This window comes from Ursus arctos, unplaced genomic scaffold, assembly GCF_023065955.2.
Source record: "Ursus arctos isolate Adak ecotype North America unplaced genomic scaffold, UrsArc2.0 scaffold_9, whole genome shotgun sequence".
Lineage (NCBI taxonomy): Eukaryota > Metazoa > Chordata > Mammalia > Carnivora > Ursidae > Ursus > Ursus arctos.
Genome location: NW_026623111.1, coordinates 58,837,106 through 58,851,230, shown reverse-complemented (window position 1 = coordinate 58,851,230; position 14,125 = coordinate 58,837,106). Strand labels below are relative to the sequence as shown.

At 43.4% G+C, this 14,125-nt stretch overlaps 1 protein-coding gene across 8 annotated transcripts in view; it reads right to left on the bottom strand.

Annotated features, from left to right (window-relative positions):
- The window catches only part of SHROOM3 (shroom family member 3), a 306,920-nt gene that overhangs the window by 247,905 nt on the left and 44,890 nt on the right, over window positions 1–14,125 (bottom strand). Inside the window, exons 1-2 of one of the 8 annotated variants that reach the window (XM_044388151.3) lie at window positions 5,256–6,241; window positions 3,635–3,824 (exon numbers count right to left, since the gene is read on the bottom strand). The exons of 3 other annotated variants lie outside the window; for them this stretch is intronic. In XM_044388151.3, the coding sequence (XP_044244086.2) occupies window positions 3,635–3,685 (51 nt within the window). In that variant the 5' untranslated portion in view covers window positions 3,686–3,824; window positions 5,256–6,241. 4 more of the 8 variants (XM_044388154.3, XM_044388152.3, XM_026509917.4 and 1 more) reach the window with 4 other exon arrangements.

Genomic DNA, 14,125 nt, shown 5'->3' with positions numbered 1-14,125 from the left:
CCCACATCAGGCTCTTCCCCTATGAGCCTGCTTCTTCCTCTCCCACTCCCCCTGCTTGTGTTCCCTCTCTCGCTGTCTGTCTCTATCTCTGTCGAATAAATAAATAAAATCTTAAAAAAAAAAATGAAGTGGATTTACTACTAGCTGACATTTTAAAATCCTGTAGTTACACTGAGGATTTGCTGAGAGGGTTTCTTTCTATATCTTCGCTGGCGGCAAAAAGGAGCTAATCATAGCGCTGTTTACTGAACACCTATTTTACTCTGAGCCAGGGTTTCCTTTACATATTATACCACGTAACTTTCACGACCTGCCCTTGAGGTAGGAGCAGATGAGGGAAGTAAGGCTCAAGGAGAGACTATGATCTGCCCAAGGTCACAGCTGCTAGAGCTTTGATTCCACAAAGCCTTTATTCCATAAGTGCTAGAGCTTTGATTCCACAAAGCCTATATTCCATAAGTGCTAGAGCTTTGATTCCACAAAGCCTATATTAAGCCACATGGCTTCACACAATTAGTGTAGACTGATGGCGGATGTGAACAGGCTCTTCTGGCCCTTAGCTACTTTCTTCGTTTGTACAATGAGGGAGAACCGGATGCTCTCTTAGACTGCTTCCTGTTCTACATTTGAGAAGCCTTGCGTGTTCATATCGTGTGCCTGTGCTGATTACTGCTGGGGACGTTTCTCTATTCATAAAATCGGTTAGAAAATACAGGTGCTCTCAGTTTCCATCATAAGTGCGAGAGGCAGGTTTGGTGAAACTGCTTTCTATGGGACTCAAATTTCCCCTTCTTCAGTTTCATGGGTTACAGTGAAGTCAACAAGAGTGTAATTTGTATTTGCATAAAACCAGAACACAAAAGAAAAGATTCAGGCATTTGAGTATTCCCATACTGAAGGGGCAAAGTTCACTTTGGTTAGCTACTCTCTCTTATTCAGCAAATATGCCTCTTATCCACTGGTAATATCCCAAATCTCTCTTGTTTTCCCACTATCTTTGGGAGATAAGCAGAAACCCAGACTCTCTGTTAAACTAGAATGTATTTGATGAATAAGGGAGTGAAATCCAGGTAGCATTAATTAACCATGCAACTTCTGAACTCCATGTTTGTGATTCATAAGGAAAGAAAATGTCAGCAAGTCCTCCTTTTTTTTTTTTTTTTTTTAAAGATTTTATTTATTTATTCGACAGAGATAGAGACAGCCAGCGAGAGAGGGAACACAAGCAGGGGGAGTGGGAGAGGAAGAAGCAGGCTCCCAGCAGAGGAGCCTGATGTGGGACTCGATCCCAGAACGCCGGGATCACGCCCTGAGCCGAAGGCAGACGCTTAACCGCTGTGCCACCCAGGCGCCCCAGCAAGTCCTCCTTATACACTGTCGAAAAGAGAAAGATCCCTCCTTCATCCTCTCCCTCCCTACAATCTTTTTTTTTTTTTTAAAGATTTTATTTATTTATGTGACAGAGAGACAGCCAGCAAGAGAGGGAACACAGCAGGGGGAGTGGGAGAGGAAGAAGCAGGCTCACAGCGGAGGAGCCTGATGTGGGGCTTGATCCCGGAACGCCAGGATCACGCCCTGAGCCGAAGGCAGGCGCTTAACCACTGTGCCACCCAGGCGCCCCCCTCCCTACAATCTATGCACGCATCTATCTGTCCATCCATCCATCTCTATATCCAACCATCCATCCATCCATCTGTCTTCCCTGAGCTACCCATCCGTCTGAGCCCAGGGAAGGCAGGCATACAGTATTAACATTGCAATTAGGACAAAGCGGTTATCCCTCTCTGTATGAACTCTTTGGAAGCCAAAAGTACAAACTCTCAATCTGTAAACATGAAATAAAAAGCTGCCCAAAGAAGCATCCTATCTCTGATCATATAAAATTAGATTTTTTCTATCTCACAACCAAAAAATACAAACCTGCGTGACTAGAGTCAAGTGAACAAACCAGCATTCCCACAAAGGGAAGGGACTGAAGACTGTGAATCACACACTACCTGGCTCAAAACCCTCCCATGGTTCCCCATCACATTCAGAGGAAAAACCAAAGTCCTCATGTTGGCCAAGGGTGCTGACCTGACCTGGCTGCCCACTACCGTCCTCCTTGCTTGCTCTGCTTTAGCCCCAGAGAGCCTCTTTCCAGATCTTCTGACGTGTGTGGCATGTCTTACTCTAGGGCCAGCAGCACCCTCTGCGTTGAACGGTCTTTCCTCAAACATCCCCACGGTCCACTGCCTTACCTTCTTCTTATTCTATTTCTATTTCATTGAGTTTTCACTCTATTCTCCATTATTACCTTTTCTACTTTGAGATAGTAAATTATTGTCCGAGCCACTAAATGTGGGAATTATTTGTTAGTTAGCAATAGATTGCTGAAACACCAAGGAAAATAGTTTCTCTACAAATGAGCTACTTTAAGAAGTTCTGAGAGAACAGTTTTAGCAAGCCCAGACATACTGTTGAGGTTAAGAATTGTTAAGGTGTTTGGCTGATATGCTGTGAGATCAGAACTCATACAATGTTAAAGAAAAAAGGTATTTTGGCTCAAGAGAGCTGAAATGACTTGTCCAAGATCACACAGCCAAGTAGGACCAGATCTAGGAGTAGAACGGGGGTCTCTTCACTCTGTTCACTATACATTCATTTACTTGTTCTACAAAGTTTTACTGAGCACATTCTTTACATAAGGCACTATGCCAGGAGCCAGGGATAGAGATGGTCCTTGTACTTAGAGAGATTACATTTCATCAGATGAGCTAGACCTTAAGCAATGAATTACTTAACTCTTTTGTTTGCTTAATTACAACTGTGGTAAGAGTCACAAGGGGAATACGGTGCTTTGAGAGTATATGCTGGAGGAGGGGATCCTGAAATAAGTTGGGGAGAAGAGAAAGAGACAGTTAAGCTAAATCCAAAGGATGAATAAGAATTTACTGAATGAAGAAGGGAATGGGGAACATTCCAGGCAGAAATAAAAGCACATATCTTTTCCACAACACCAACTACTTCTCATATAATATGGTGTTCTTTATTCTTCAATGCTGGGGTCAGCAAGATAATTAGGAGATAGTAGCAAGTGGAAATGTACACAATTAAAAGAGAGAGAGAGATCAAATAAGAGTGAAGCGCTCCTAGTCCAGGAGAACTTGTAACACCATGAAAACTGAAAGACGGGAATGTTTAAGCTGTTAACAAATGGTTTGAGTTATATACCAGCAAGAAAAAGGATTTCACTAGTAAATCCTGTACCTCAATAATTGGCCTTTGCCCACTGCTTTCTTTAGGGACACCAACTGCACAAAGGCTCAGATACACAAAATGAGGGCATCTCTGTGGCCGGGGGCAGGTTACAGCTACCTGTTCCGTGTGAATTTCTCAGGTCACAACCGCTTCGCAGTGCTGACAGTGTCTGTGAAGATAGCCCACCCAACCCCCTAAAACTGTAGTGCGCTGACCTCTTCACCCCAGAAACTTCCCCTCCACTTGATTCAGACACCTGTGCCCGTGACATATCCTAGACCTATCATCAGGCAGAAATGCTCTTCCCCTCAAATCTGAAATTCTTACACTCCGAACTCTGAACAAACCTTCCCAGCCTCCTCATCTTGCCACATGTTCTCCGTGCTGTGCTCACCCCACATAGTCTTCCATCTTGACAAAATATGTGGTCCACTGGCACCTCCATTTTCTCCCAAACTCTATGGTCCTTCCTACCTCGAAGTCCTTTCTCACCGTGCCTGGTGCGTGGTCTTCCTATGGCATTCGTCTGTCGGGACTACAGCCGGGCAGCACCTCCTTCTGTTTCACGCCCAGGCTGCTGAGAGCTGAAGGAAATGATACCGATACAGATTGCTGCCGCAAAAATGTCGTGATCGCTCACCTAAACTGACCATCGACGCCGCTCCCGTTCCCATCAGCCACACCCTCCCCACAGCAGATGCTCACCGATCTTCTCAACTGCCTTGTCTATTATTTCTCTCACCTCAGAAAAAATAAAAGCCCACAGCACCAGAAGTACATCAACTTCTGCTCCCCCACCAGCCGATGGCATTGCCCCGAAGTAAAGCCCACCACAGGGATTCATGTGCGTGTGATTTATTGAAAGACGTTCTTGGGGAGAAAACTATATGCAGCATGGTGTGGAAGTTAAGATATGGTTCCGGCTGAAGTCTGTCCTCAGCCTGATCCCACAGGATCCCTCAAGCATGAAAGGCAGCACAGAGTGATCGATTTCGAGGCAAGAGGGACAGATGCTCATGCTCTCATCAGTCTTTGGTTACGGGCCACGCCCAGGCGATGGTATGTAACCTGTAGACATTTTCTGCTCCTTTCAGAAGAGGACAATTTTCCATGAAACAGTGCAGCTGGGAGCCTTAGCAGCACACAGCAGCTCAGGGGTGGGGACGCCAGTCAACCAAGGGGACCTGGGCACGGACGGTATCCACAGCAGCTCTAACAGAGTCCAACCCCACTACCTTACTCACATTAATAGTCCCCCTCCCGTTGCTGAATTCCTCAGTTATCTCCCACCCCGCAACAAGCTCCTACCCTGGCCGGAGTGGTCCCTGCAGCACTCGTTATGCTCTCCTTTGGCCATCAGGGTACTTTTTCCCTAAGCTCCCACGCAGTGAGGGCCATTCATTCTTCTCAGGATCCCCGGTGCCTAGCACACAGAGCAAAGCTGATCCAAATGAATATTTTGGACTCAGAATGGCTCTAGAAGCAGGAATTTCAAGTCAGTTAGGTAAGAGTTTTTCTCTTTCTCTCTCTCTCTTTTTAAAGATTTTATTTATTTATTTGAGAGAGAGTGAGCAAGAAAGAGAGAGAGAGAGCAAGTAAAAGGAAGGGGAGGAGTAGAAGAAGCACACTCCCCGCTGAGCAGGGAGCCCGGTGCAAGACTCGATTCCAGGACCGAGAGATCATGACCTGAGCCGAAGGCAGATGTTTAACCAACTGAGCCACCCAGGCACCCTGGGTAAGAGTTGCTCAAGAAGAGAAGAGCCTTTCGCCCTTTGAATCAGATTGCTGAGGTGACAACCTTAAGCAGCCCCTTCAGAACTGGCTTTGACCCATGACCTCCATTTGCTAAATTCCATGTATCGCCTGTCTGAGCACCAAAGGCTGCAGCCCAGGAACCACAGAGAGCGCCGCACCGAGGGCACCACAGAGCCCGCCTGCTACTCATCTCGGGAGAAACAACCAAAAAGCCAGGGTCTGTGGCTGCTCTCAAGTTGCCAGTGTTGGGGAGCACCTACCTTGGCCATTCCTCATGCCATGCGTGCGTCACTATCCGCACGTTCCTTTCCCCGCTCATCCTCTCGCTGCTTTCAGCAGAAGGGCCTTGGGCCCTGAAATGTTCACCATCTAGGAGACGTCGCCCCCATTTCTCCACTCCACAGTCCTGCCCTTTGTGGGAGAGTACAGTTGCCCAATCCAAAGGTGTTAGGTGATCCTGTTTGACAAACAGGAACAAACCAGCAGTGCACAATGTTGATTCTGTCTTGGAAGGGCCGTGGGCAGCTAGCTTCAGCCCAGGGTGGAAACCCAGGTACCGTGTTGTCCCTCCGTTTCTTGTAAAGACTCATGCTTCTTACTGCCCTAAAGACATGCCAGGTGGGTAAAGAGTGTACCTGAACGTGACAACTGAATGATGAGCATAAATAAAATCTGGAAAGGCCTGGAAATTTAGGGAAAAGTTTGAGCAATTTGGCAATCATGTTTCTATTGAGAAATCGCTAGTCCGCGGGGGGGGGGAATCAATCTGGGGCACATACCAGGAGAAATCAATTTAATTAGGGAGGGGGCAGTGAGCACGGAGAATGAGAAAAATAAACAAGGGCCAGCCCACTCATTTCAAAATTCATAAAATGGCCATCATAACCACAGCCTAAAATAAAAAGTTAATATTTTCGTTTTTGTTAACACCAATGAAAGGTAACAAAGGGAAAGGGGCAGAAGAGAAGTTCAAGCGTGAGTAGAGAATAAGAAAGGGGGGCTCTCTTTTCCTCCGGTTTTGGACTTGCACCTCAGTCTTCACTCCCCTCACCTCTGGCTGAACCCACTCAGCCCCCTGACGGGACACGAGATCTATCAAACCCGCGGAATCCTCCAGTAGCTTTTCCTTTACCCTTTCTTGAGCAACTCAGGCAAAGGCCATTACCAGCAATCATTTCCCCCAGAATTAGGGTTGCTTAATTTAGCAAATACAAATATAGAACTCCCAGTTAAATTTGAATTTCAAAAAGATAACGAATAATTTTTTAGTACAAGTATGGCCCATGCAGTATTTGGGACATATTTATACTAAAAATAAATAAATAAAATTCTCATTTCCCTGAAATTCTAACTTAATTAGGTGTCCTGGATTTTATCCAGCATCTCCACCCAGAATCCCACAGTCAGAACCAAATCGTATTGAAATTATACCTCTAGTAAGATTTGCATTTGTTTCTGGTGTGTTCTCTGAGAGGAAGGTAGGGGTGACCCACACCCTGCAGCAGCCACCCCAGAGAACATGGGAATTCATGCCCAAACTCTAAGGTCACGTGGACAGGACTGTACTCAGGGCTTAGTCAAATATGGAAACTTGAAAAAAGTAAACAATTTTCCTGGTTGGCAGTTATTAATGCAGAGTTAGGACGAGACTCTATGTAGCATGTTTCTTTCTTTCTTTTTTCTTCCCCTCTTACCAGAATTTTCTTATCAAACACTTCATACATAACACACAAAGCTTCAGGAACCGCATAGTGAAATGGGGACTGAATTCTAAAATAATTTGGTAAACTTAAAAAGTATAAAATGAGTAAAGAGTATAATAAAGTAAGTGTTGACGTTTGTGAAATCAAACTTTGTAATGTAACTTTGGAATCTCAGTTTTAAATTTCACAATCAATTACTTTTCAATCCATCAGTCATTCAGACCTTCAGAATGTGTGCTTGCTTCCAATTGAAAAGCTCTGCAAAGCAGGCTAATTTGCGTTAGCACATCCATCACTGGGCTAAAACATGCCTCCCCACCAACAGACACCAGCAAATGCAAGGAAGGTGGGAGGAAGCAAATGAAAAGGGCAGCAGTTCTGGAGGAAGAAAATGCTTCCTTCTGCCTAGTGTGTACCGAAGGGCTATAGAAATGCTTCAAATGTATTAATGAGCCCTGTGGCCATTCGAGAAGCACATTGCAACACTAGGCCTAACAGAGACTCTCACCCAGCAGCAAACTGGGTCTAAGAGCCAGGCCAGGATGTTTGACCCTTAGAGACTTTTGTTTAAAAGGCTTCATTTTCTAGAAATGGTTCCCAAAGTGCATTTTCCTTTTTAGGAACTCCTGTTCTTTTGTGGGCTTTAATAGACAATTGTGATGATCACTCCCCGTGAGATGTTTTTCCAAAATTAACGTCTATATCAGTTTGGATATTTGGCTACAAATAACAGAATACCCATCTAAAAATGGCTTGGACAATGGGGGGGGTTGTTTTTTTCACATGACAAGTCAAGAGATGGGTGGTCCCTGTGTTGTTCAGGAGCTCGCCAATGTCAGGGCTCTGAGTCAACTTCTCATCTGTTTTCTTGGTCTATGCCTCAAGATTACAATATGGCTGCAGCACCTCCCTGGATGATACACTTGCATGTGAAACCCAAAGCAGAAAGAGATTTTACTTACTAGACTTTTTAGCATCAGAGAGAAAGTTTTTCCTAGAAACCCCAGCAAGTATCCACTTGTGTCTCATGACCTGAGCTGACTCATCTGCAAGGGAATCTAGGAAAGCAAGAATCCAGAATTTCTAGCTTCTATGTTAGTGAAATGAAAGCTGTGACAGCAAGGAGAGAGCTGCCAGGCTGCTCCTAACTGGTACACACTGCACGTTAGTGCCCAAACCATCACCACAGGCCTAAAAGCCTTTCCACCTGGCTTCATCTCTTGATTTCCCTATTTCTACTCATGATGCCAGCAATCTTTCCGTCACTACTCTGGGGACCTCAGATTACTCTTAGACTCCTTCCCTTCCCTAATCCCATAATCTACCAGCCTCCATGTCTCAGGATCATCTTCCTCAAGGGGCCTTCTCTCCCTCTTCTCCTTTTGGTTCTAATCTAGCATATTAATTTGGACCCTCATTACTTCATAGCCGGACTAAAGTGCTTCTTTATGCCCTCATCCCAGATATCACTTTCTCATGTTTCCCATTCAGAAAACGTTCAAAGATTCCCCCATTAACTACACAGGCATTTAAAACCCTTCAGCCTAGGGGCACCTGGGTGGCTCAGTCGGTTGAACGGTTGAGCGTCTGCCTTCAGCTCAGGTCCTGATTCCAGGACCCTGGGATGGAGTCCCACACTGGGCTCCCGGCTCCGCAGAGAACCTGCTTCCTCCTCTCCCTCTGTCTCTCCCCTCTCCTCGTGCTCTCTTTCTCTCAAATAAACAAATAAAATCTTGAAAAAAATAAAAAAGTAAAACCCTTTCGCCTGATCCTGAAGGTCAGCCGCCGTGGGCGGCTGTGGCTGAGAGAGCAGACTTTGTGGTTCAATGACTTGTACGGTATTTGCTAAGTAAGTTAACGCTCCAAGACTCAGTTCATTCATTCATAAAATGAAGGTGCTAATAAAACAGTGCACACACGGGAAGTGTCAGGAAACGGTAATTGTTATTTTCTTGTTATTAGGTCGCAGGCCCCCTACTGTGAATTCGGGGTGTGAGGGCTAATGTACGTACATGGTGCCTGCCCTCAGTGAGCGGACTGCAACTGCTGAAATGAGGTCCAACTATTCCACGGGCTGAATGCACCTCGAATCTACCGCGGAGCACCCATTTTATAACTGATTCTTTGTAACTTTATAACTGATTCTTTGTAACTGATTTATAAACTGATTCTTTTGTCTTTCTCTCCTTGATTAAGGTGAGTCCCGGGGGTAGTACCATCTTGGGCTATGCTTACTCTTCAAGAAATCTTCCTTCAAAATCCTAAAACTTCATTTTGTCTTCAAGAAGACCTTCATTTGCTCTGAGGTCATAAACCCTGGCTCATGTCTTGACTCACTCTTTCAAGGAAGACTATGCTTCCAGAAGCTGTTAACAGCATTTATTCCTCTGCATTTGACATCCTTGCCACTTCCAAATGCAGACATGACGATGCGGTGCTTCTTTGTTTCTTGATGCCACAGTTAGACTGTTTCTGTAAATTTTCAGCCCTGGAGATTAAAGGTCACACCAGGGATTAAAGAGACAGACAAATTGCATTCTTCTCACTTGGCCATGGTCTTGTGATTTTGCTTTTCCATCTTCAAATTTTTACTCCTCTGAATGAGACTCTTTTGCCAGTTTCCACAAGTCAGCCCTAATAAAAGACAGTACTGCACACTAGAACACCCATTCTCTGTTTAAAAGAATAATAATAAAAGGTATACCTTAAAGATAAGCAAGATCTGTACCCCGCTAATCCTTCCCAGCCACAAAAGAATTCCATGTAATTAATGTTTCTTTTGCCCTCTGAAATTATCCAAGCAGTGAAAGGCCGGGACAATGCCTCAGTTCACCAGTTCATTTTGGCAAAGTGCTGGCAGGGGGCTGAGCTCTGCACCCCCTCCTTCTTCCAGAGCTCTGGCCAGAGGCAGGCATGAGAGTTTCCCCCATGTTTCCAGTCTGTGCAGGGACACTTATTAGTTAGGGGTTCTGACTCTGGAAATAGACCACCTGGCCTCAAATCATGGCTGTGTGACCTTGAGTAAGATCCTCAACTTTTCTATGCCTGAGCTCCCTCATCTAAATTGAGGATAAAAATGGACTGGCCTCATAGGGCTCCTGTGAGAACCATGTGAGTTAATACATGTTACGTGCTTAGGGCCCTGGTTGACATATGACGAAGAGCTATGTAAGTGTGAGCTCTTGTTGTTACTAATGCTCTTTCCCTTGGCTTGGCCACCTGTCGACAGTCTTGACGGCTTACTGGAATACTTCCTAAACATTCCCCCAAAGCTCTCTATTCAAAACCTCAGGCCAGCCTATGAATCAACCAATTTCATTCTGTGGAAAAGAGTCCAAGAAGAATAAATGGGGAATGCTGGATACGGTGGAGCTAATGCTTTATCAGGTTCTTAACAAATCTGGCCAGGCTAATGCTTTATCAGGTTCTTAAGAAATCTGGACAATAGAAATGCAAACTGCCTTGCTTAAAGGGGAGTCCATATTTTATTCCTCGCCAATGAAACAATGTTCTCCTTAAAAGTCAAACAGCATCCCTCTCACTGCCTACTCTTTATAAGCTCCTACTCAAATATACATGCCACAAGAAAATTGTTATTGTCTGCACAGTTCAAATAGCTTTGGCTCATTAAAAATCAGACTCTTGACAAGTCCATTAACCCTAGGATCGCAACTCTAAGGTCATGTTCACTTTACAAAATCATAACCAGAGTACCTATGAATAAAGTTACTCTTACGATGAAAATGTGGTCTAAGGTTTTTAAGATCTTTCTAATCGTCCTTATTCTCACTTAGCAACCTCCTTTTTAAAAAAAATGCTATAATTTATACACTTAGATGATTTGTCTCCCATAATGTGCTTTTTTTTTCTCTTTAGCATCTTCAATAATACCTCTAAATGCACACTACCAGAAACTAAGATAGGTTGAAAGGAGTCAGCTGCAACTTCTTCTTAGTTTCAGGATAAACACAATTTACAGGGCACATAAAAACCATGATGACACACACAGTAAAAGTTCTTTTCACCAAAAGACTATATAAATACTTTGACTGAATTGTCTGTGTTTCAGGTCTCTTAGCTCACTAAGTGACACTAATGAAAAGCAAAAAGGCCAAAAGAAAGAAGGATGGCAAAGAACTAAGAAAGCAAAGGCCCTAGAATAATCCGAAATTGGCTCCATCCATCCTTTGAGAGTTGACTAATGGAAACAGGGAACCTCTGTTTCCACTCTATAGTTCCAATTCTCAGTGAATACTGTCTGTGTTCCAAGTGCAGTAGCAAAATAATAAATCAGAGTGAATTCAATGTACGTATGACCCTGTTCGAAGAGACTAAACATTTAGTACAATTCGATTTTCTGTGGTTCACCTACTAGTTCACAACATGGGTTGGGGTGGAAGGTTGGTACAGGACCAAGAAGTACCACCCAAGCCAGATATACACCATTAATACGAAGACTTTTAACATGATAGTTAGTAAAGGAGCTATTTCTAAATTACAAATTACCTTTCTTGGGGGGTGGGGGGATGAGTAAATAGGTGACGAGGATTAAGGAATGCACTTGGGGTTTTTTTTATTTATTTTTTTAAATAAAGATTTTATTTATTTATTTGTCAGAGGGAGAGCACAAGCAGGGGGAATGGCAGGCAGAGGGAGATGCTGGCTCCCCACTGACCAAGGGAGCCCGAGGCAGGACTTGATTCCAGGACCCTGGGATTATTACAGGATTTTTTCTCCGTCAGTGTCTGCAGTTCTTGTTCATGCTAATTCAAAGAGTGAAGAGGTAGACCAGACAGAGGGATGGGCAGCAAAGCAAGGTTCATTAAGCGATAGCAAAGTGATAGTATAAAGCTCCCAAGGAAGGAGGGGACCTGAGAGGGGTGCCCAAGGAGTGCACTTGCAATGAGCACTGAGTGATGAACAGAATTGTTGAGTCATTATATTGTACGCCTGAAACTAATATAACACTGCATGTTAACTAACTGGCATTTAAATAAAAACTGTTAAAAAATTCCCTTTCTCCCCAGTAATTCTACTCCTGGGTACGTATCAAAGGGAATTGAAAATATATGTCCACACAAACACTCTGTACATGAGTGTTCATAACAGCATGATTCATAATAGTCAAAGGTGGAAATAACTCAGATATCCACTAACTGATGAATGGCTAACTAAAATGTGGTATATCCATGTAATGGAATATAATCTGGCAATAAAAAGAAATGAAGTACTGATACATGCTAAAATATGGATAAATCGGGCGCCTGGGTGGCTCAGTTGGCTAAGCATCTGCCTTCGGCTCAGGTCATGAACCCAGAGGCCTGGGATTGAGTCCTGCATCGGGCTCCTTGCTCAGCAGGGAGTCTGCTTCTCCCTCTGCCTGCCTCCCCACTCGTGCTCTTTCTTTCTCTCTCTCTCATGCAAAAATAAATAAATAAAATCTTATTAAAAAATAAATAAAATATGGATAAACCTTGACAACATTATGTTAAGAGACCAATCACAAAAGGCCACACAAATTATGATTCCATTTATATGAAACATCCAGAGTAGGCAAATCGACAGGGACAGAAAGTAGATTAATGCCTGGCAGCAACTGGGGAAGGAGAGAGCAGGGAATGACTGTTAACGGGTATGGAGTTTTGGGGGGAGAGTGATAAAATGTTTTAAAATTGATTGTGGTGATAGTTGCACTACTCCATAAATATACTAAAACTCATCGTACAGTTTAAATGGGTGAGTTTTATGATATGTGAATTATATTTCAATAAAGCTTTTTTTTTTAAGTTTCTTTTCTCTCATTCTTCACCAAATAAATATTTATTAAGCAGTTGCTCAGTACAAGTTACAGGGTTAATAGCAAAGTATTTAAGACACACAGTAGACCTTTGTCTTTCACAAGGAATACTTCTGGAAACATTTCCAAATTGTCAAATAAATGATTACCACTAGGGTTGAGACATTGCACAACTATAGGGGGTGTCATTCATTCTGGGATCTATGTGAATGATGTCCCTAGGAGCTGTACAGAGCAAAATCTCATGGCCATACGGGGTGGTCCTGGCTACCAATACAAGCCTAGCGTGTAGCTTTCTTTCCTGGAACTCCCCCTCCCCATCACCGCCAAAGAACCAGTTCTTTCTCTTTTTCCTTTTCTTTCTTTTCTTTCTTTTCTTTCTTTTCTTTCTTTCTTTCTTTCTTTCTTTCTTTCTTTCTTTCTCTCTTTCTCTCTTTCTCTCTTTCTCTCTTTCTTTCTTTCCAGTTTACAAGAATCGAGTATGTGCCAAGATTGGAATATGGATAGTCGCTCAGCCAAGCGATATGGTTATTGCTAGCAATCAAGGCGGATCTACAAGGAAAAGCTCTTGCTCACCTCGACTGCTTTGACACCACCTCATTCAAATAGTTATGAAAGAGGTTCCCATCCATCACGTGGTTAGAAGTTGTCAATCTTATTTATAGCCAAATCATCTTTTTCTGACTATTCGGAAGAGTCTCTTCAAAATATGCTAATTGCCATCTTCTGTCTGCTCTGGTCTTTTTGAACCGCCAATTAACTCTACAACTTTCTGAGCTTTGGAAGTAAATATAGTCAGCAATGCAAATACGTACGCTTTCCCGATCAAATGTGTCTGTGTTCACTTGCATCCCAACCAGCAGAAACGGAAGCTGCAGATCTCTAAGCAAGTGGCAATGCACACATATTCTCTTCTATATGTCAGAGACGGTGGAAAGCAACTAGTCCCATCCATAAAATTCCTCTATGGTTGCTTAAGTGGTAGGAAAGCAGAAAAAATAGAAGTGACCAAACTGAGACCATTTTAGTATCTATGTAAATGAATCATATGACCATGTAGGACTCATTCCCCCAAACCATGCATTCTATTTGGTTTTTCAAAAAGACACTTAATTATCATGACATATTTCAGACATATAAGGTATAAAAAGTAGCAAACATCCCCATGTCCGCTACCACCACACAAAAGCAATAAATACAACTGGAGCCCTGGTCACGTTATTCTCTTTTCTATTTATTTTCAAATGACTTGGGAAAGGACAAAAAAGTGATACACAAAGCCTTTTCAGGAACCGCTGAACAAAACATGGGTCCCAGCCAAGCCAACGTTCTGTAAAGAGGCTGCCTTGCATAGTCTGCTATAAAGGGATTACCTGACCAAAGCTAACTCCACTCCCCCGGACCCATTCCACCAGGATGTCTCAAATACTCATTACTAAAGCATCAAGCCCCTCTGCAGGGGTGAATGAACATAACTTACCCATCTGTAGCGGGCAGATGGGTTCACGAAAATACCGTAAATGGCTACATCTCTTAATATTTATTTCTGGAACAAAATCTCCCAAGCAAGTAAACATTTAACTCTTCTCTCATAAATGTTCTATCAGTTTTTCTATTTGTATTAGGAAAA